The 24635-nt window shown below is 38.4% G+C and overlaps 1 protein-coding gene across 1 annotated transcript in view; it reads left to right on the plus strand.

The window, feature by feature from the left end:
- The window catches only part of LOC124554754 (serine-rich adhesin for platelets-like), a 482463-nt gene that overhangs the window by 431159 nt on the left and 26669 nt on the right, over positions 1-24635 (plus strand). Inside the window, exon 17 of the mRNA XM_047128406.1 lies at positions 13641-13773. Coding sequence (XP_046984362.1) covers positions 13641-13773 — 133 coding nt within the window. The remainder of the gene's footprint in view (positions 1-13640; positions 13774-24635) is intronic.

Genomic DNA, 24635 nt, shown 5'->3' on the forward strand with positions numbered 1-24635 from the left:
CAGATTTGCTTAGGTTTTTCAGACGTAGGGCATCAAGGTGTTCCTTGAATCTTGTTTCAAAAGCTCTACCTGTTTGGCCAATGTAGAATTTAGGACAGTTGTTACACTTGAGTTTATAAATTCCAGATCTTTTGTGGGGTATGCTATTGTGTGAGAGTGAGTGTATGACTCTTTGATGAAGTTTGTTATTGGTAGAGAAACTGATTTTGACATTCTTCTTCTTGAATAAGTTGGAAATTTTATATGAAAGTGGGCCTATATATGGCAGGGCTACATAATTTACTGATTTTTTGTCTTTCATAGTTATTGTGGCTGTTGTTTGTTGCAAAGACTTATTGCTAGCAATTTTTACTTTAGTTTTTTGAGAGAGTGTGTCTATGATTGAAGCATCATAGCCATTATTTTGGGCAATTGATTTGATTATGCTGATTTCTTTGTGCTGTTCAGTGGGGGTGAGGGGGACTTTATGCATACGATGTGGCATTGACCGGAAATTAGCCATCTTATGTTGGTTCGGGTGGCAGGATGTGTTACTGATGGTAACATCTGTGGTTGTTGGTTTTCGAAAGATACCAAAATGGTGTTAATTATGTATGTTTGATATTTTGACATCCAGAAAATTGGTGCTATTATTTATTTCAGGCTCCACTGTAAATTTGATGTTGTTGTGTAATTTGCTCAGGTCTTCAGCTAAGGCATCAATTTCGCTGCTGTTACCATCAAAAAGTAATAGAGTATCATCTACGTATCTCTTGTAGTAAATTATTCTACTGTTCATTTGGTTATTGGATGAGAAGAACTTTTGCTCAAGGTGGTTAATGTAAATATCGGCTAATAATCCAGCAAGACTGCTACCCATTGCAAGGCCATCATTTTGTTTATAGACTTTATTATTGAAGGTGAAGTAATTATTAGACAAAATGAGTGTGAGGATCTCTATTAACTCATATATTTCTGGTAGATTGATCTTTTTGTGTTTTAAAAGGTTACTCTTTATTATGTTAATTGTTTCATCTACTGGGATGTTAGTGTATAGGTTTACAATATCTAGTGAGGCAAATCTAGCTGTTGGTGGTATGTGGATGTCTTTGATATGTTCTATAAGGTCCACTGTGTTTTTAACTGTATAACTATGTTCAAACATGTAGTAAGTGGTAAGGAGATCCTTCAATTTTCTGCTTATGTAGTATGCTGGGCTGTTTCTTGAGTTCACAACAGGGCGTATGGGGGAATTTTCTTTGTGGATCTTAGGCTGTGACCGAAGTTTCGGTGCAGTTGGATTCATGGTAATGCAGTCCCGAATTTCATATTTATTTAAAATGGATTCAAAACTGTTTAGTAATTTACGAAGTTTAGCTTGAAATTTTGCTGTGGGGTCTGATTCTAGTTCTGTGAAGTTATTGGACTGAAAAAATTCAAGAGTTTTTTCAATGTATTCTGATTCATACAAAACAACAGCTGATTTAATATTGCCCCAAGATTAACTACTAAGAACATAAAAGACCTAATAGCAGCTACCAAACTGGCATGTGGCACTGCCAAACTTAAGTCTAATGAGAAAAATGCGTTGGCATATAAAGCCAACAAACTCATCACTAAACGCATGCTCTCAAAAAATAATATAATTAATAATGAACAAAAAATTCTTAAAGATATCAATGATAAACTTACTGCTAACAAAGCTCTCATGGTAAGGCTGGTAAAGGAAATTCAGTTGTTGTTTTGTATGAATCAGAATACATTGAAAAAACTCTTGAATTTTTTCAGTCCAATAACTTCACAGAACTAGAATCAGACCCCACAGCAAAATTTCAAGCTAAACTTCGTAAATTACTAAACAGTTTTGAATCCATTTTAAATAAATATGAAATTCGGGACTGCATTACCATGAATCCACTTGCACCGGAACTTCGGTCACAGCCTAAGATCCACAAAGAAAATTCCCCCATACACCCTGTTGTGAACTCAAGAAACAGCCCAGCATACTACATAAGCAGAAAATTGAAGGATCTCCTTACCACTTACTACATGTTTGAACATAGTTATACAATTAAAAACACAGTGGACCTTATAGAACATATCAAAGACATCCACATACCACCAACAGCTAGATTTGCCTCACTAGATATTGTAAACCTATACACTAACATCCCAGTAGATGAAACAATTAACATAATAAAGAGTAACCTTTTAAAACACAAAAAGATCAATCTACCAGAAATATATGAGTTAATAGAGATTCTCACATTCATTTTGTCTAATAATTACTTCACCTTCAATAATAAAGTCTATAAACAAAATGATGGCCTTGCAATGGGTAGCAGTCTTGCTGGATTATTAGCCGATATTTACATTAACCACCTTGAGCAAAAGTTCTTCTCATCCAATAACCAAATGAACAGTAGAATAATTTACTACAAGAGATACGTAGATGATACTCTATTACTTTTTGATGGTAACAGCAGCGAAATTGATGCCTTAGCTGAAGACCTGAGCAAATTACACAACAACATCAAATTTACAGTGGAGCCTGAAATAAATAATAGCACCAATTTTCTGGATGTCAAAATATCAAACATACATAATAAACACCATTTTGGTATCTTTCGAAAACCAACAACCACAGATGTTACCATCAGTAACACATCCTGCCACCCGAACCAACATAAGATGGCTAATTTCCGGTCAATGCTACATCGTATGCATAAAGTCCCCCTCACCCCCACTGAACAGCACAAAGAAATCAGCATAATCAAATCAATTGCCCAAAATAATGGCTATGATGCTTCAATCATAGACACACTCTCTCAAAAAACTAAAGTAAAAATTGCTAGCAATAAGTCTTTGCAGCAAGCAACAGCCACAATAACTATGAAAGACAAAAAATCAGTAAATTATGTAGCCCTACCATATATAGGCCCACTTTCATATAAAATTTCCAACTTATTCAAGAAGAAGAATGTCAAAATCAGTTTCTCTACCAATAACAAACTTCATCAAAGAGTCATACACTCACTCCCACACAATAGCATACCCCACAAAAGATCTGGAATTTATAAACTCAAGTGTAACAACTGTCCTAAATTCTACATTGGCCAAACAGGTAGAGCTTTTGAAACAAGATTCAAGGAACACCTTGATGCCCTACGTCTGAAAAACCTAAGCAAATCTGCTTTTGCCACCCATCTTGCAGAAAACAATCATACAGTTGAGAATATAGAAAACAATCTGCAGATATTACGCCTCAAAGACAAAGGTTTCACATTGAATCTCCTAGAGGAGATTGAGATTCATACACATAAAAATAGGTTCCCTGATCTCATTTTGAATGAACAGACAGAGTCAGTTAACACCCCCTTCCTAAATAACTTTGAAGAAGCTTTCTTTTTTTTAAAATAACTTAAGCCTAATATTCCATCAAAAACATTTAGTATACAGGTCCCAAAAACTGCTTATATGTCATGGAAAAAAAAAATTGCATAATGAAAACATGTGCATTGCATTTTATGTCATGTATAAGAATTTATCTCCTACTATTGTAACAACTAATTAGTAACACACAGTAATTCTGTACTACATATAATGTTTGTAATTTCATTTGTATGTAATTTTATTTATTCCGTTTTAGATTAATTTCATACAATAGCAAAGAGGTATTTTACTGTACCCATATCGACTATACAGCATCTGTAAGTTAACATTGTTATGACTGTAAGCTCTTTGCAAATATTGTTCTCATTTGTAATGTGAAGCTGGGCCACGTTTTGTAAATGTTATTCATGTGTGCTGCGTGTGTAATTAAGATGATGAGGTTGAAAGTGACGTCCATTGACTGGAGTAGCACTCACATAGTGCATATTGCAAAGTGTATTAAGCTTGCGTTCAAAAACATAAACGCACGAATATTTTGTCAGGCAGAACTACACAGCTTGTAAGTACACTAACCTGCAAGTTTACTAATGTTTATAAAAACCATCTCATGAGCAATTAGATCTTGTAAAAGAAGTAAATCTTTCATTAAAAAAATAAAAAAAAAAAATACCATTACTGATATGACAACAAAAATATTTCTTTCCTTTCCCAGTGCAGCAAATGAATAACACAAACAAAACTAGGTCCAACTAAGAATGCTTGTAATCTGCCATCTGAAGATGGATTTGTAAAGAAAAATCCGAAACCGGTCATGGTCTGAAGATAACAAACCTTTTTAAACTATACATGTGGCTGGTAGCTGTTCTTTGTATAAATTATAAATCTTAAGTACAACAGCCACGTTTCTCACCATGTCATCTTTCGACAAAATAGCGATGAACACTGTCTTCTCAGGTACTCATATGTAGCAGGTGTAGACTTGTACATCTACTGTCTATCTTTTTGCAGTAAAGTAGAGGATCCACAAATCATTTCACAGGAACTAACAGTGCCACATACAGAAATAATTAATTGGTAACAATGATACACATAAAGAATATAGATCACAAAACGATGAAATTTTTGTGAGGTTATTAAGCTTATCAGACTGTTTGTATTTAGCCTGCTGGTTACTGGTTTTGGTACACAGTACCATCCTCAGGCCATCCTATGATCGAAAACTTCCAGTACCTACTTAGAACAATAATGCAAGAGAAATTTATAAAATATATTCTCACTGTGATAGCAAAACATATGGATAGCACATTACTCCTGACATACACTCATCATGCTTGCTTCCCTCTGGATGCTCAATTTCTTTTCAATAAAAATAATTTTGTGTTTTTAATATATAATGCTGTTATTATGTTGATGGCCAGATCTGTGTTTTATAATGATATAAACCAAATACAAATGGTAAATGTTAACATGGAGACAAGGATTTGCTACTTTGCTTTTGACATTTTATTAAATGGGAACTATTTTATTCTTAGTTTTGTTATGTAATTTTTTAATTTCATAACTTATGTTATTTTTTATATATCTTTTACATTGTGTGGCAGAATTTGCATTGACCTTTACTTTTACTATTTGGCACACTTACTTGAGAAGCAAGCATTATGACTGCATGCCAGGGGTAATGGGGTAGGTATACATTTTAAGATTGTGCTGTGTATCATATGTTGCTATCATAACGAAAAAATATTTTGTAAATTTCTCTTGGATTATTATTCAAACTATGTACTGGAACATTTTGGTCCTGGGATGGCTTGAAGATGGTACTATGTACTGAAACCAGTAACCAGTAGGCAGTAGGCTAAATACAAAATTGCGACTACAGACTAAAGCATATATATTTATTATCAGAATGTGATGTATAATGAAACTGGAATGGCACAGCTAATTTTTCATCGAATGTGTTATACATATTATGTTCAGCAAATTATTTATAAATTGCCACATTGAAATGTTCTACTTGCTGTTCCGTATGAAACCAAATAACACAGAATGAAGAATAATATTGTGCCTTTACCATATGTAAATTCTTTCTACTCCCACCTCCTTTCTCCTCTCATTATTTGGCAGTAAAATTATAAACCAACCTGACCCTGGTAATTTAGGTTTAAAAATTCACCATCTGAGTAAAATGATTGTTGTATCAGGTTGTCTATCAATTTTCAACCCCCCCTCCCCCTCTTCCTCACCCGCCAGGAGGAGGAATGGAAGAATAGACCAGAAAACTTTAAGTGACACCTTGCAAAAAAAAAAATTAGCTAAAGTAATCAAGAAATATCATGTTATAATATATAGAGATCTAAATGCAAGCATTGGTTATCAGCCAATACCGTAAGTTGTTAACACTTTTGGAGAACAAGAAATTTATGATAATGGATGAGAGCTGAGGCAGTTTGCCACATACAATCAGTTAAAAACAGGCAACTCATTCTTCAGGAAAACTGATTCATATAAATATATGTGGTCAGCTCAAGGCTTAAAATTCATAAGAGGTAACTTTATTACGAATTCAAAATGAGAAATCAAATACAATATGTAAGAGTTTACAGGGAAATAGACATAGGTCTACATTCAGATCATTTTGTGCTAGTAGGAATTAAAACATCAATAACAAATGGGAAAAATTCTAAAAAAAGGGACCCAATTCTTCAGAAGAAATATTCAAAGTATATTTATTGTTGGAGAAAAGAATCAGAAAACTTTACCAACATAGATTACAGCAATATCTACTAAGCACTCTGACAGCTTATCATACAGAGACTGATTTGAATAACATTCAAGGCAGTGTACAAAACCAGCCTTTCATGCAGTTGGAAGAAAGAATAAATTGATGGTGGCCAGTTATCATGTGCTAGTATGCTACAGCGCACTGTAAGTATCACACTAAAATTATGCCATTTTTTGTGTGTGCCAGAAATTGCACTAAAATTACACAATTTCTCCTTGAATGTGAGCTGGTATACAAATAAAATGGACAGAAAAATGTGTTGTAACTATCTCTGCGATAGCTAGAACCCATTGTCAAGTGCTGACATGATGATCAGCCACACTATGATCAGCTCTGGGAAGGGATGCAGCTATTTTTGACTGTGCATGTTCTGATGTGATGTCACCATTCCAGCTCTATGAGTGCTATATTAATCACACCACCAGGCAGTATTTTTCTTTGAAACTGTGTGTAACAAGTTGTGCAGGCATAGAGTATGAGAGATTCTTGAGGAGCAGTTGACATAATGGTACCAGGCCAAGAGGTCATGCACACTGACTGGCAGTTTCCTGGCTCGGGTTAATTCTGTCTACTAACCGCAATTTTTAAAAAAATTAATTTTATTCCTCAAAATATTAAATGATTAATTATAACATTTAATTGTATTTAGACTGTACAATTTATGTATGTAAAATTAATATATTCAACTTAGTTATGGTTATTACCCTTGTGAGTTAAAAGGGTAGTAACAAGAGAGAGTGTATGAGGAAATTTAGTGTGAAAGTACGAGGTCTATTCAAAAAATTACAGAACTTTGTCCACAGAATTTTTCTACCCTTACCTTTTACTTATTGTGCATGGTCTCCTTTGAAATATACTCTCCTCCACAATTAATACGCTGCTCCCAATACCATTTCCACTTTTAGAAGCAGTCTCGGTATGCCTTTTGCTGGATCATGTGACGTACCATCTGCAAATTTTCTTTTACCTTGTCTATTACTTCATTTCTTCATCCTTTCCATGGGGTTTTCAACTTTGGAAATAAAAGAAGAGTCCGCAGGGGCCAGGTCTGGAGAGTAAGGAGAATGCGGCAGCACAGTGATTTCACTTTTTGTGCGATAGTCACACACCAACAGTGATGAATATGTGGGTGCCTTATTGTGATGCAAGAGCCATGAATTATCTTGCCACATTTCAGACTATTTCCTTCTCACATTTTCTTGAAGGCATCGCAATGTGTTCCAATATTACTACTCATTAACAGTTTATTCCTGTGACATGAATTCATGATGAACTAATCCTTCAAAGTCAAAGAAAACTATCAGCATGGCTTTGACATTTGACCTGACCTGATGACCATTTTTTGATCTTGAAGAACCTTATCCCAACCCATTGTGAAGACTGAACCTTGGTCTTAACATCATAGACCCACATCTCATCACCAGTTATGATTCTCTTAAGGAACATCTCTTTCTAATTTGCATGATCACAAAGCTCTTCACGGATTGTGAGGTGAAGGTCTCTCTGGTCTTGACTCATGAGCCATGGGATGAACTTGGTGGCAACACGATGCATTCCAAGATACTGTGTCAGGATTTCATGACATGATCCAACTGAAATGTTACATTCTTCTGCAATCTCTTGGACAATCAGTCTGTGATTGGCATGCACAGTTTCGTTGAGGTTCCTGACATGAGCATCATCAGTAACAGTCGAAGGGTGTCCTGAGTGAGGATCATCTTTAACTTCTGTCTGGCCATTTTTAAACCATGTGAACATTTGTAACACCAAGTACATTTTAAGCACTCATCACCATAGGTTTTCGTCATCATTTGGTGTGTCTCTGTAAAGGTTTTCTTGAGTTTCACACAAAATTAAATGGAGAGGCATTGCTCCTCTAACTGTGCCATATCAAAATTTGTAAACTTTACAACACAAGGTTCTACTCAATACAGCAGTGAAACATAACTAACAAAAATACAACAATGAAATTTCCGGCAGTTACACATTAAACACTTGTATATGTACGGATGCAAACCACATTCCACTCCAACACACCATTGGCATGAAATTACAAATGTCCCAGAATTTTTTGGACAGATCTCATCACCCTTTTCCACCAGATCTTTGTAGGAGGAAGTGAGAATTAAAAAGCAGGTAGATCTGCTCCCAATGTAAATCTAATAACAGGAAGATGTGGGATGAGGCTCACCAATTTGCCTCAAACCATGTGAGTAGGAGGAGACAGATAGCCCTTTTAGGTTCCTAGAATATTTCCACTGACTGTGCCATAAAATGCTCTGTAATGATTTACACACAGAGTATGAGGGATTTTTGAGAAGCAATTTACATATTGGCTTGGTAGCACTGTGGTCAAGTGCACCGACTTGCAGTTCATCGGCTTGAGTTCGATTCTGGTTGCAACCATAGCTTTTTTTTTTCATTTTACTTTATTCGTTGTAATGTTAAATAATTAGTTATAAAATTTGAATATGTTTAAACAGTTCAATTTATATACATAAAATTAATATATTCAATTTAGTTACAATTACTACTCTTGTAAATCGAAAGGCTATAGTCCACCACATTGTCGCACATTGGTAAAATATTGCATGAGCTGCCACTAAAAGAAAATAACAAGAATATGGATATTTAGAACATGGAATTCAGAGATAGAGGAAGCCATGAAAGAAAAAAAAGGCATCAGCTTGTACTACAAACACAACCAAAGAAATGGAGCAGCCTTACAAAAATAAGCAAAATTATATGAAACAAGCACACCAATATTCTTGGGATTAATTGATTACAAACAGTGAAGAGAAAGGCAGAATTTTATGAATTAAATGTTGAAAAACTTAAATCAATCAGAAAGGGACAATGTTAGAATCAGTGTAATCAATAAATAAGAATGGATAAAACATTATAAAAACTATGGCATAACAAAACTGCTGCAAGAAACAGGGAATATGTGACTCCATGATACAATAAGACACTGAATCAAAAATGTTACATGAGCTGCAACAGTTTTAAAATGTCTAAAAAGCATATGGCTCAGATGGAATATATATTGAACTTACTAAGTATGGAGGGATGTTGTATGAGTTAAGGTGTGGTGTCGTTAGGTCGTATCGACCGTGATTAACACCATCTTTGGATTCTTATTGCTCTGCCGAGCCTCCATGTTAGTTTTTAATTCTGTTCTGTATTCAAGTGGTGTACATGTTTATGACTAACCATGAAATATATCTCTATGTGGAATTTAATAAGGATATTTATTGCATACGACTGATAATCGTATCCTGTTCCCATAAAGGCTTTTACATTTATTCAGTGAACGCTGGTGAAGTTGTGAAGTCCCTGCTGGTTGGAAGACTACAGAGGTAATTTCTGCTTTTAAGAAAGGATTAAGGAGTGTATGTGACCATTACAGAGATATATGTCCTTTAAATACAGCTTATAAAGTTTACACAAAAATGTTTGGTAATTGCTTGAGAGTAACAGGAGATGTATTCCTGCAAAAAGAGCATACTCAATTTAGAAAGGGACACACCCCAAATGATAGTATTTTCAGCATTCTAGAAGTCAAGAAAAATGACAAGAAGCCATTCTAAGAAGGAAGAAGTAAGGAGGATTAGGGTTTAACATCCTGTAGATATCGAGGTCATTAGAGTGCACCAGTCTATAAACACATGTTGCTTTTAGTTATTTGGAGAAAGCTTTTGACTCAGTCATTAGAACCAGACTGTGGACAATAACAGAAGAAAAAGACAATCATAAACTTATATAAAGGTTCCAAAATAATCATAAACAACAGAAGAGATAATGTAAATCAAGGCATCAGACAAGGGTGTAGCTTCTCAATGGCATTCTTTAACAACTACATTGAAGAGCTCATAAAAAATTTAAGAATGAAGCATATGAAGCTATCATCTGAACTCTATGCTATACACAGATGATGTAGTCTTAATACAGAAATGAAACAAACGTACAAAATTTGGTGTGTCAGTGTAGACAAGTGTAATGTGCTGCGAATACATAGAAAGAAAGATCCTTTATCATTTAGCTACAATAAGGCAGGTCAGCAACTGGAAGCAGTTAATTCCATAAATTATCTGGGAGTAGGCATTAGGAGTGATTTAAAATGGAATGACCATTTCCGTTGGTAAAGCAGTTGCCAGACTGAGATTCATTAGAAGAATCCTAAGGAAATGCAAGCCGAAAACAAAGGAAGTAGGTTACAGTACACTTGTTTGCCCACTGCTTGAATACTGCTCACCAGTGTGGGATCCATACCAGATAGGGTCGATAGAAGAGATAGAGAAGATCCAACGGAGAGCAGCATGCTTCGTTACAGGATCATTTAGTAATTTCGAAAGCATTACGGAGATGATAGATAAACTCCAGTGGAAGACTCTGCAAGAGAGATGCTCAGTAGCTCGGTACGGGCTTTTGTTGAAGTTTCAAGAACATACTTTCACCGAGTAGTCAAGCAGTATATTGCTCGCTCCTATGTATATCTCGCGAAGAGACCATGAGGATAAAATCAGAGAGATTAGAGCCCACACAGAGACATACTGCGAATCTTTCTTTCCACGAACAATACGGGACTGGAATAGAAGGGAGGACCGATAGAGGTACTCAAAGTACCCTCCGCCACACACCGTCAGGTGGCTTGCGGAGTGTGGATGCAGATGTAGACGTAGATTATACAAACTGGGAAGGCAATGCTACATCCTGAATGTATCCACCATTAAAACTAAAGTTACAGCTCACTGTGGAAAACTAGTCCAGTTAAAAATTGCTATTGAAGATAGAGCACTGGAACTAGTCTCCTGTTTTAGATATTTAGCATGAAACATTAACTTAAATAACATTCATGTTATACAGAATAAAATTGATATATTTCAGCATACATGTGGAACTACATATAAAATATTAAAGAACAACTTGAGGAAAGACTCAAAATTAAGTTTTAAAAAACAGTGACGGTCCCTGTCATGCTTTATGGCAGTGACTCTTTCTTTCTTTTTCTTTTCTTTGTTTTTTTTGTTTTTGTTTTTTTTTTTTTTTTAAAAAAAAGACAATAACACACATTCCGTTGAAATGAAACTTTTAAAATTTTTCCATGGTTACTTCTTACAAGAAATGGGAATATATGAGAGGAATTAGAAATGTTTTACTCAAATGACAAAGTGGAAGAATATAGGGAGAAACAGAGGCAAAACATTAAATGTATGGAAAAAGATAGAATTGCTGTCATTGCAAATGCAAGCCCCCAGGAAATAGAAATGTTGAAAGATTGAGAAAAAGATCATTTTAAAAATGTGAAGTCAGAACAGGCATATTGTGTAAGCCTTGAAGTAATGAAGAAGAAGAAAAAATTTGATCTTTGAAGGGCAAGGATTTTGTTAAGTGGAGCTGTGCAGGTAATACATTATGAGTTTCGTACAACATGACTTTTGATTACTGTTGTTAGAGCACTGAAAACTTTTATGTCCAACTAATTTACTCTTTTCTACACAAGAGTGAAGTTTTTTTTCCGTTGCTGTGCAAGTCCTCTTTTGAACCCTCTATGCCAACCACTGGTAAGAGAAGTTGCAATGAGGCTGGTGTCATCAAAGATGATTAAAGTAATTTACGTCTGAGATGCTTATAAGACAGGAACTGTTCCATAAGATTTCTGATAGTGCACTATGTAATTGGATAGCTAAAAAATTTGCTTACCAAGTGGTGGCACAAGAACCCACATATAAAAGGTATTACATATGCAAGCTTTCAGAGCCAGTGGCTCCTTCATGATTGTACACTGTATGACGTGATGATACATTGATGGCAAAATGTGTCTGCAAATAGTGCACAGTGCAGACTGGGAATGAAACGTGCTTGCAGACAATTGAATCAGTCTCTCACTTCATTGTCTGTCAGAGTTCTCCAAAGCTTCCCAAAGATGCACTTCTTCCCAGTTCCATTGGCAGTGTTGAGGTAGTCCGAATAGCAGACAATTTGTTAAAATAACCAGTGTACGTCCCTGTATCTGACAATGTGGCTTCTTTCAAACTGCACATAGCTACTCAGAAGATTGGATGCATATTTGCTACATGCTGTGAGCTTTCGTGTAGATTATCACATGTTAGGGTATTTAATTCCTTCTCATCTTCTGTCACAAATTTGGAGAAACATAGCTGGCCCTATAAGTCATTAAATGCAGAATCACCACTTGAGCATAATCATAGACTCAAGAACCTATATAAATGCATGTTGACTTTTCTGTTTCTGTTTCTCAGTTTGCTCACAGCTTTAATATTTATTTATTTATTTATTGTGAGTGAGTCTGTGTGATATACTTTTAGGTTTTTTGTAAGTGTAGATAACTATTACCCAAAAGAAGGGGCAATCTATATTTTTTTACAAGCATATTATTTGATCAGTCAGTATGATCTTAAATTGACTTATTAGAATCCCACTCACAAAGTGTCCTGTCAGAAGGCATCACTTTAAATGTGAACATTTTTGGTTAATCAACACTGTGACTGTTGTTGATACTGATTGGAACAACAAGTTTATCATTACTAGTCATCAGTTATTTACTTCCACAACATGTTTTGGAGGTGTGAACCCCATCATCACATGGATTTATGTAGTTTAATGTGGCATGTGTGTGTTGTGTTACAATTCCGGGCAACCTGTGGCACTGTCTCCAGTGATCACTGCCTCATTTTCCTGTCATATTACATCACAAACACCATCACACTGTGTGCTCACATGCCCTTTTTATGTTGTGTTAATGTGACATACAAGCTACTCACTGCAAACATTCCCTCATGTCATGAGTAGTAAGTGGTTTAGGTGTTCCTAGTATTCTCACATATATACCACCTTCATGAAGCCTTTCGTGCACAGTACCATTGATGTAGCCTTTGCAGTGACTGTTATAGGGCAGGCCATGAATAGAATAATGTATGTTGTGGCCCTCCACTGTCAGTGGCTGAACCTTCTGTATGTTATATGGTTGCCACATTCTATGAGCATCAAGAGGACAAAAATGTAGCAAACTGAACACTTGTGCCAGAATTTTTTTCTTTGTATTTGCTAGTGTTGCAGTTTTTATTTTTCTAATTTATGGAAAACAGTGTTTATTTCCCTGTGGTTAGTGAACTCAGTACACACTGAATAATTCTAGGAAGGGGAGATTAATTGAACAAATATTGTAGCAAAATAGAAAAGTTTATATTATAAACATCTTAAAAAAGTCAGTATGGTTTTCTGTGTAAGTAATATAAGTTGTTTCCCATACTCCTTCTAATAAATGTGCTGCCTCAGAATCTAAAATGTAGTCATACTTCATGTGGCCATTTCTTTTATGTATATAACAATTTCTTTGTAATTAATATTCTCATTGTTAGATTACAGCTACTAACTTCATGAAGTTCACATACTTATTAAGATTTAATGATCCTAAATGGATTAAACAACATGCAGTATGAACACAACACCTTAACTGTTTTAGAAATCAACTGCTGATCCAATTACAACACCACAACGTGCTACAGGAAGACGCCGAGGCACCCCCAAAGTAGTTCGTAGACGTAAATTTGGTTCTGGTGGTCGTAATGCTACAACTCCTGCAGCCTTGGAAAATGGTAACTACAGTGCAACAAAAATAGTTGATTCATACTGCCCTTCTATCAAGATAACCAGTTTTATAAAATTAAACAAGATGACAAAGATTTGTCTGTAAAATATATAGGGTGTAATGTGTAAGAGCAAAATGAAAACAACCATAGGAGGGGTGATCATAAAGTTTTAATTATCGCCTAAAAATAGTTATGCAGAGGTTTTTTCTGAGTAAATGTCTACAGTTCTGATATACTTTAAAAAGCCCATGCCACAGAACTGTAGCACATCACTAAGGGAGGCAAAACAAACTTGCACAGCCGACTGATGAAGTGGAGTGTGAACTAAGAGTTGTCATTAAGTTTTACTTTTCACCTTGAAACGGTAAAGTTCTTCAAGGTGACTATACTCACTCTGAAGAGGAACACTGTAAAGATGACTGGAACATCGGCTCTGTACAGGTACGGGTGGGTCTTGGTCCAGATGAATGATGATGTGGGCATCTGAAGGAGTTGTTTTGTAAATAAAATAGTTATATAAACTCCATTTTCTATATTCTGGTGTACAGAATATAACTGGTCATGCTCAAGTCAGAATGACAGACCATTAGCCAGTCAAGGAGGTCCTGGAATGGTCTAGGTTTTAAAGTCAAAATTAAGTGAGAACAATTGGGAGAGAGAGGAGTTTGTGCACGTCATGTCTAGCTGGAAGCTGGAGCAAAAGAGTCTCCCTTCTTGGACTGACACTGCAGCAGTGTCCTACAGCCAACACATGATTTCTCTCCCATGTTCCTCATTGGGTGTTCAAAAGTGGTGCAAGTGAACTTGTTGATCAGTGCACTTTATGGGAATAAAAAACATCTGATGAAATGGTGATCTTAGATGGCCACAATGTTGTGTGATTCTGTTTGAATCTTGTGACCACTGGGTAAATCCTAGGACGTTTTTGTCTTGAGTTAAATCAGTAAATGGATTGAAGTCATTTGTTCAGCATTCTGTGACCATAATGGCCCTGAAATGGAATATGACACAGAAAAGGCCAAAATACTAAACATCTTATTCTGAAGCTGTTTCACAGAGGTGTATCACACTGTAGTTCCTCCTTTAAATTGTCACACAAACAACAAAATTACAGATATTGAAATAAGTGACCAAGGGATAGAAAAGGAACTGAAATTGCTCAACAGAGGAAAATCCACTGGACATGATGATATACCAATTCGATTCTACATAGCGTCTGTGAAAGAATTTGCCCCTCCCCTAGTAGACTTTAAGTCTGTGGGGGAGTAAAGCATTCTTAATGATTGTAAAAAAAAAAAAAAAAAAAAAAAAAAAAAAAAACGGACATTCCCATTTTAAAGAAGGGGCATCAAACAGACACACAGAGCTATACATCTGTATCTCTTATGTTGGTCTGTTTTGGAACACGTTTTGTTCCCATGTAATTTCACATTTCAGGATACTGAAAATCTCTTTTGTCGGAATCAGCATCGGTTCAGAAAACAATGATCCTGTGAAACCCAGTTCACTCTGCTCAGTCATGAGACCCAGAAAGCAGTAGATACAGGTGCACAGAGGGATGCCGTGTTCCTTGACTTCCAGAAGGTGTTCAGCACAGTTTGGCACTGCGGCCTAATGAACAAGATATGCAGAATATCAGACCAACTGTGTGATGGCTTATAGGGCTTCCAGGAAACAGAAAACACCATGTCATTCTCAACAGAGAGAAATCTTACAACATAAAAGTAACTTTGGGCATACTCCAAGGGAGTCTTATAGGACCATTACTTTTCAGATTATATGTAAATGACCTAGTGGATAACATCAGAAGTTCCATGAGGTTTTTCACGAATCATGCTGTTGCATACAGAGAAGTTTCTGTGCTGGTGGATTGTGGTGAAATGCAAGAAGACCTGCAGGTGATTGATACTTGATGCAGGGAGTGGCAATTGACTCTCAACATAAACAACTGTAATATATTGCACTTACATACATTCAAAGATCCATTACTGTATGATTACAAGATTTGCAGAACAATCGCTGGAGGCAGCTACTTCCATAAAATATCTCTGAGCATGTGTATGGGTCAAGTAAGGCAGATGCCAGACTGAGATTCATTGGAAGAATCCTCAGGAAATGTAGTACTTCAACAAACGAGGTAGCTTACGAAACACTTGTTCAACCAATGCTTGAATATTTGTCACCAGTCTCGGGTCCATACCATAAGGGACCAACAGAGGAAATAGAGAAGATCCAAAGAAGAGCAGCATGTTTCTTTACAGGTTCATTTAGTAAGTGTGGAATACTCACAGAGATGCTCTGCCAACTCCAGTGTCAGGTGCTGCATGAGAGGCTTTCTGCATCATCGTGTGGTTTACTTTTAAAGTTCAAAAATTGTACATTATGGGAGAAGTCAACCAATATTTTCCTTCCTCCTATGTATATCTTGTGAAAAGACAATGATGATAAAAACAGAGAGATATGAGGCCATAGGGAGGCTTACCAGCAATCATTCTTCCCACAAACCATTCATGACTGGAACAATAAAAGGGGAAGTCACGCTGGTGCACAAAGTACCTTCGACCATACTCAGTGAGGTGGCTTATGGATTATAGGTGTAGATATGGAATGAACTGTACTCAAATACTGCAGATGAAAATTTAAGTGGAAAAAATTTAGAAATAATGCAATATCCCCTAGACTGGCTAAATGATCTGCATGTTCTGTATAGCTTGGGTTAAGAGGAGCCTGAAAGGCTGTATTTTCCAGATGGGCTAGTACATTCAAAAATAATTTTTTTGGACTAGCCTGAACAATGACTTGTAGCTGCTCAGATTGTGGCTGGATGTATGTGGTAGTGATGTCAGCCCTCCATGACAGCAGCAACTCTTGTATGACTAGCATTAGAGGAAATCTTGGGGGACAATGCCACAAAGCAATAGGGCAATTGGGAACTGAAGTGAACTTTACAAGAAAATTAAAGAGAAAGTAAGAATTTCTTTTTTTGTAACCTTAGCAATAAATTGATGATCCCTTGTGGTCATTTTCTAAATGGCCCTTACAATGTTATGATGACCTTGCAAGTCTGGGTATGAGTAACCACAGCGGTTAAGATCTGCCTGGATACAAATCAAAATTTAGAACCAAAAGTCAAACTTTCCTGGAGCTAGACTAAGGTTCATTACAGCAAGAAATGATGTTTATTATCACATATAAAGTGGTCACAGCACAGGTGGAAATCTGTTTTCCATAGCATCAGAATGATATTCTGACACTTGTGTTAAGTGGTCGAACATTGAAAGAGAAAACAAGATTATAGATCTGAGCCTTCTCAAGGCAGAAGAGAAGAAAAACAGGATAGTGGAAATGGTGTGGCAGTAAGTCCCATGTTCAAGTCTCGATCCAGTGTCAGGAAGTGTCATATCACACTCTGCTGCAGAGTGAATTTCATTCCAGAAACATCTGCCAGACTGTGGCTAGGCCATGTTTCCATAATATCCCTTCTTACAGGAGTGCTAGTCCTGCAAGTTTTTCAGGAAAGCTTCTGTAAAGTTTGGAAAGTAGGAGATGACATACTGATGAAAATAAAGCTGTGAGGACAGGTCATGAGCTGTGCATGGGTAGCCCAGTTGGTAGAGCACTTTCCCACAAAAGGCAAAGATCCCAAGTTCAAGTCCCAGTCTGGCACACAACTTTAATCTGCCAGGAAGTTTCACTCTCAATTACTTTGAAACTGATGCCTGAATGCATTAAAATAGCATGCAATGGAAAAAATGGAGAAAGAAAGTGTATTATATTAAGTGTTTTCCTAGAAATAGTGAAAATAAAAGAAAACATCACACAGAACTCTTTGTGGCTGTCAGTCCATTTACTCACAGCTCCTAGAAGTTGATAGCAAACCTCTTTGAAAGAATTATCTTAAAACATAAGTTCAACAGCAGGTTTCTTGGCGTTCATGCCTGAAGATACATATAAAATTATTTTCTTCTCTGACAGCTGTTGCATATCCAGGACCCTAGCTGGGCAGATTGGCTGCTGTAAGGCTGTGCTTTAGTGACACTTACAATATCTGTATTGTGGTGGAGATTACATCAACACGAAGAGGCAGTAGCAGTCCAAACAGTGACAAACAGGTCCTCATCAGCAATAATCACATAACTTTATTCTTTTGGGGTGATAGCTAAACTTTATGAATACCCCTCATATTAAATGATAATTAAATTTACTGTATGCTGTATAGCAATTTTCTACTGAAGAAGCTTATTCATTTCTCATATTTAAATTTTTTGAAAAGGAAGAGAGAGGATGTACCAGGGAACAGTGACAGAATTGTAGGTGTCTCAGGAAATCTTACCAAACGGGAACAAAAATAATGAAACAGAACAGTTATTAATATAAGACAGTCAACAAGATGAGAAAGATTTGTAAATAAGATAACAGTTGTAATGACACAGAGAGTGTTCTATGTAAGTTTTTCCAAAACTAAGCCCTTTATCCTATGTCTACAAGGTAATTTTCATTGCACTTAATACTCTGGAGGAAGAGTTCTCATGAAATTTAAAACCTACTGCTGCTAGAGATTCCATATAGGCTTTCATATGATGTGCTGAAACACTGTCAGGATAAACCAAACAGCCGTTGAGTGAAGCACTCAGAAGGGGAGGAGGAACTGAAGTAAAACTTCGCAGATTGAGATGGCATGCAGCATTATTTCAGAGATTACAAAATCAAATAAAATTTACAAACATTTTGGTAGTATGAGCCCACTTATCAGTTAGACATTACACCCTCTCTGGGTGTACTGTTTCAATTCAGAAATGTGTTGACAAGCTGTTGTCTTCTCTTCTGAGGCTTGTTGGCCCATAACTGTTGTAACTTATCCTTGATACCATCAATACTGGCACTGGAATGGAACTGACATCTCAACTGGTCTTATGCATTTTCTATAAGTAGTAGATCTGGGGATCTTGCTGGCCATGGAAATACTTCAAAAAACCCAGACAGATCTCACAGAAACATGCTGTGTGTAGACAAATATTGGCCTGTTGTAAAACAGCAAAACAATACTGTTGCACGTGAGGTAACACACGAGAATGCAGGGTGTTTGTGACATACCACTGTGCCTCAGTCCATACCAGCTGTCACCTGAGGTCATAAGTGATGGCTCCCCACTCCATGATGCAAGGAGTAACATTATTTCTCCTCTCTAAAACATGCCAAGAATGGACCCTCTCTCCATGTTGCCTCCATACCCAATAACAGTCATTGTCTGGGGTAGTGCTAAACTGCAATTCTGCTACTGCTAGACTCTGACTGACAGTGTGGGATAATGTAGAATGTCACAGGGGTTCATTACAAGTTCTTGGATGGCAGGCACAGATGCGAATTGGTTATGTCGTGCCTGGTACACAGTACGGCAATCCTTCCTTGTGGTGGTCAGATTCGGTCAGTTGGAAGCTCAACAAGAAATACGCTCACCCTCATGTTCCCATATAGTCCAACATTGGGCCACAGTCACGTCTGATTCCACCAAAAATCTGAATATTGCATGACTTGACCGGCTAGCTATATGGCGACCCACATGGAAGTCCCTTTCGAATGCTGTGAGGTGCTCGAAATGCCATCTGTCGTGAACATGCTGCCTCTCTGTGTCCTTTACAGTGATCATTCGACATCTGCCACTCTTTACACTCCTTACAAAAAGATACGGCCAAACTTTCAGGAAACATCCCTCGCACACAAAGAAAGAAAATATGTTATGTGGACATGTGTCCGGAAGCGCTTACTTTCCATGTTAGAGCTCATTTTATTACTTCTCTTCAAATCACATTAATCATGGAATGGAAACACACAGCAACAGAACGTTCCAGCGTGACTTCAAACACTTTGTTACAGGAAATGTTCCAAATGTCCTCCGTTAGCGAGGATACATGCATCCACCCTCCGTCTAATGGAATCCCTGATGCGCTGATGCAGCCCTGGAGAATCGCGTATTGTATCACAGCCGTCCACAATAAGAGCATGAAGAGTGTCTACATTTGATACCGGGGTTGCGTAGACAAGAGCTTTCAAATGCCCCCATAAATGAAAGTCAAGAGGGTTGAGGTCAGGAGAGGGTGGAGGCCATGGAATTGGTCCGCCTCTACCAATACATTGGTCACCGAATCTGTTGTTGAGAAGCGTACGAACACTTTGACTGAAATGTGCAGGAGCTCCATCATGCATGAACCACATGTTGTGTCGTACTTGTAAAGGAACATGTTCTAGCAGCACAGGTAGAGTATCCCGTATGAAATCATGATAACGTGCTCCATTGAGCGTAGGTGGAAGAACATGGGGCCCAATCAAGACATCACCAACAATGTCTGCCCAAACGTTCACAGAAAATCTGTGTTGATGACGTGATTGCACAATTGCTTGCGGATTCTTGTCAGCCCACACATGTTGATTGTGAAAATTTACAATTTGATCATGTTGGAATGAAGCCTCATCCATAAAGAGAACATTTGCACTGAAATGAGGATTGACACATTGTTGGATGAACCATTCGCAGAAGTGTAGCCGTGGAGGCCAATCAGCTGCTGATAGTGCCTGCACACGCTGTACATGGTATGGAAACAACTGGTTCTCCCGTAGCACTCTCAATACAGTGACGTGGTCAACGTTACCTTGTACAGCAGCAACTTCTCTGACGCTGACATTAGGGTTATCGTCGTCAACTGCACGAAGAATTGCCTAGTCCATTGCAGGTGTCCTCGTCGTTCAAGGTCTTCCCCAGTCGCGAGTCATAGGTTGGAATGTTCTGTGCTCCCTAAGACGCTGATCAATTGCTTCGAACGTCTTCCTGTCGGGACACCTTCGTTCTGGAAATCTGTCTCGATACAAACGTACTGTGCCACGGCTATTGCCCCGTGCTAATCCATATATCAAATGGACATCTGCCAACTCCGCATTTGTAAACATTGCACTGACTGCAAAACCACGTTTGTGATGAACACTAACCTGTTGATGCTACGTACTGATGTGCTTGGTGCTAGTACTGTAGAGCAATGAGTCGCATGTCAACACAAGCACCGAAGTCAACATTCAACATTACCTTCCTTCAATTGGGCCAGCTGGTGGTGAATCAAGGAAGTACAGTACATACCGACGAAACTAAAATGAGCTCTAACATGGAAATTAAGCGTTTCTGGACACATGTCCACGTAACATCTTTTCTTTATTTGTTGTGAGGAATGTTTCCTGAAAGTTTGGCCGTACCTTTTTGTAACACCCTGTATATCTCACTAGGCCTGGTGGCAAGATTAAACACAGACAACACTAATGCAATCTGGTAGCAAATCTACCGGTCACAGGGAATTATGAAAAGGATAGAGTGCTGCTCACCATATAGTGGAGGTGTTGAGTTACAGACAGGCACAACAAAGATTGAGCTTTCAGCCAAAAGACCTTCTTCAGAATTAGATAAAACACACACACAAACACACACACACACAGACACACACACACACACACACACACACACACACACACACACACACACAACTAGCTCACACGTGACTGCCATCTCTGGCTGCCAAGTCTGGTCTCATTGTGATGTAGACATTTTGAAGTGCCTAGTGTTTGTGTCAAACAGTCTCCTGTTGCGACCACAGTGAAGTCCAAATATGAAAGTAGCACCTTCAGTGAAATATGACACTTAACACTGAAAGTATGCTTATTATGAAAACCAATGTAATGACAGAACAGAACTGAGCTCCTGGACAGGGAGTGCAGCTGTTTATACAAACATTGAAGATTGTAGATATTACAAATATAATAAATTTTGAGAACCTTCCCGAAATGATAAATACTAAATAAAAAATGATTGCTGATGACTGGGCTTGAACTGGCTATCGGCAGCACTCCGACTGGTGACTAACTATGCCAGACTGTGTGCAGTACAACTTGCAAAATTAAAAAAAATAAATATTGAAATGTTCTGTGTTCTGTTTGCAGATATTATTCTGTTTTTGATAGACCATTATTTTGAGGTATAGAATCTTTTTCAAACATTCACCTTTTGCTACGTGAATTGGCTATAACCTCTTAGTAATAAATACATGTTTTCCTTGCTGTAACAAATCTGCCCTCATGATGAAAAAGGATACTATTCAATTTTTATGATGTTTTGCAGTGTGAGAGAAAATGTAATTTTCTTACAAGAATTATAGTACCCACAAATTTTCTCATGTGATTGTGATACTGTATAACAAGTGTTGTAACTAGGGACACAAGGAAACACACAGCCATGAAAGAGATACAATTTACTGGGTCGTGGAGTGACATCAACAAGAATACAATGAAAGTGATTTACATGTCCTGAACACATTTAACAACTGTGGGCCTGGGGATCTGCACATTCCATTATAAAGACGCTGTCTCACATGGTGTAGTGCTGTGTGTGCACGGTGGACTTGGTGACAGTGGTCAACGACTGTGTTGCCACTGGTGGCATCCTCAGGTAGTTGCAGGTGTGCTATTGGAGTGTCAATGTGCACTACACTTGCCACCATAGTGTATTGGCCCAACTTATGTCCACTGTGGGCCGTAGCTGTTGTAACTAGCGAGTTACTACACTCCCCCTTCCTTCCTTCCTTCCTTCCTTGGGGGGTGGGGACGCCAGGCGTTGCCGTACCGTACATGGTGGTGTGACTGAAGAGACGTCAATGGTGTTTGCAGTCGTGTCAGGGGCAGCAGCTAAAGGCTTGAGAAGTTCGTGATCCACCTGAACCAGGGTCTACAGGTAGAAGTTAGTGGGGTGAGAGCATCCACACTGCCTGTGGACCGTAGGGTGACTGGCGAACAGGACTGGTGAATGGAGGTCAGGTTCAGGAATCATCTGGAAGTCAGAGTCTATGAGGGGAGGTGCCGGAATAGACAGCAATGATGGCAGACTGAAGAGGACAGGCTCTGGCAGTGGAGGTCCGGTTTCTGCCCCCACTGACAGTAGTGCCTGCCCACCTCAGTGAGAGGTGGCAGTACTGGCTGTAGGAAGGAAACCTGTTGTCAGTGCTGACAAAGCCCCAATTGCTGGGATTGGTGGGTACGACCAGGCATGCTTGACCCCCGGAACAGCCAGGGCCAATGAAGAATGAGGGGGGATGGGAGCCTGCATGCATCCCGGGACACAACCGATTCCAAAGGCATGCCACGAGTCAATCTGCAGTGTGAACCGTGAAGATGCGGTGACTGTGCTGGCTGTGGACAATTGCCAGAATCTGGTGAGAGTGCTGTCCAACAGCAAGATATTGAGCAGCATCTGCTGCTGATGGCCATGCAGGAGTTCAGAAAGACTCTTGGCCCCAATTTGTGTCATTCTGTAAGAGCTTAAAAAAATGTGAGAGCTTCCTCACCCAGGAAATCTACGTACTTGTGCATCTGCATTTCAAATGTTCAGGCATAGCATTCTGCCTTGCCATTTGACTGCAGATGAAAAGGAGATGCTATGACATGATGAATGCCATTGTGTGTAATAAAGTCCTTGAAAGACTGTGCCATGAATTGAGGACCATTGTCTGAAACGAGTGTGCAAGGCAAGCCTTCTATGAAGAACGACATAACGAATATGAGAAAAAGCATCAATTGGCAATAACCAGAAAGAGTCTTCAAAAGGGCTAGCGAAATCAACAAGTACTCTTTCCCAAGGCTGTGTACGGGCTGGCCATGGTGAAAAAACAATGCTCGGTGCCGTCTGTTGACTAACACTTGTGACAGGCCAAAACAAGGTGTTCTACCTCCCAATCGATGTCCAGTCAAAACATATGGTGACACACCAACAGTTTTGTGTGAGAGGTCCCCCAGTGACCGTGATGTGATAAGTGAAGGACCTCCAACTGCAGAGCCACAGGAACTATGACACAGGGAGTAAACTCTTCCATCGATAGGAGAATAACACCATCCGAGAGGACACACAATGCACAGCCCGGTGGATGGTTGGGTCACCCATGTTATATCATGCATATGACCTGCTGGAGCATTGGATCCTACATCACAGCAGAGGCAGTACAGGAACTGGTGATGGGGAAGCCATCCACCATGTGCCTTGCTTCCATATCCAGTTGCAAACAAAGCAGTTCCTCCTATCAAACAAGGGGTCAGGCCTATGGAGAGCAGGGACAGAGCATACACATTTGCATGCTGCAATTTGGGACAAAAATGGCTCTCATAATTGTACTGGGATAAAAATAGAGCCCAACACTGAAGATGATCAGTGGCTTTGTCTGGTAAAGAGGGAAAAATGGGGAAACCAAGGGCTTATGGTCATTAATTAAATACCGAGCGAGTTGGCACACTGGACTCACATTTGGGAGGATGACGGTTCAATCCCGCATCCGGCCATCCTGATTTAGGTTTTCCGTGATTTCCTTAAATGGGTCCAGGCAAATGCCGGGATGGTTCCTTTGAAAGGGCATGGCCGACTTCCTTTCCCATCCTTCCCTAATCCGATGAGACCGATGACCTCACTGTTTGGTCTCTTCCCCCCAAACAACCCAACCCCAACCCTCATTAATTAAATGAAATTTTGCACCATATAATACCACATGAATTTTTTTAAGGCATAGACAGCAAGAGCTTTTTTTTTTGCACCTGATAACAGTACTGCTGAACTGAAATGACTGTTTTCAATGCGAAGGCAATAGGCTGTTTAAAGCCATCTGAATGAAATGGACTAGGACCACCTCCATACTGTGATGTGCCTGTGACCAGGACCAGATTCTTGCCATTTTGAAATGTTACAAAACACATTGCAGAGCTGCACAAAGCATGATCACAAGCTGCATATAAACGAAAGGAGTACTTTTCCGAAGCAACACATGGAAGGGGTGTATGATAGTAGCTGCTATGGG

This window comes from Schistocerca americana, chromosome X (genome assembly GCF_021461395.2).
Source record: "Schistocerca americana isolate TAMUIC-IGC-003095 chromosome X, iqSchAmer2.1, whole genome shotgun sequence".
Lineage (NCBI taxonomy): Eukaryota > Metazoa > Arthropoda > Insecta > Orthoptera > Acrididae > Schistocerca > Schistocerca americana.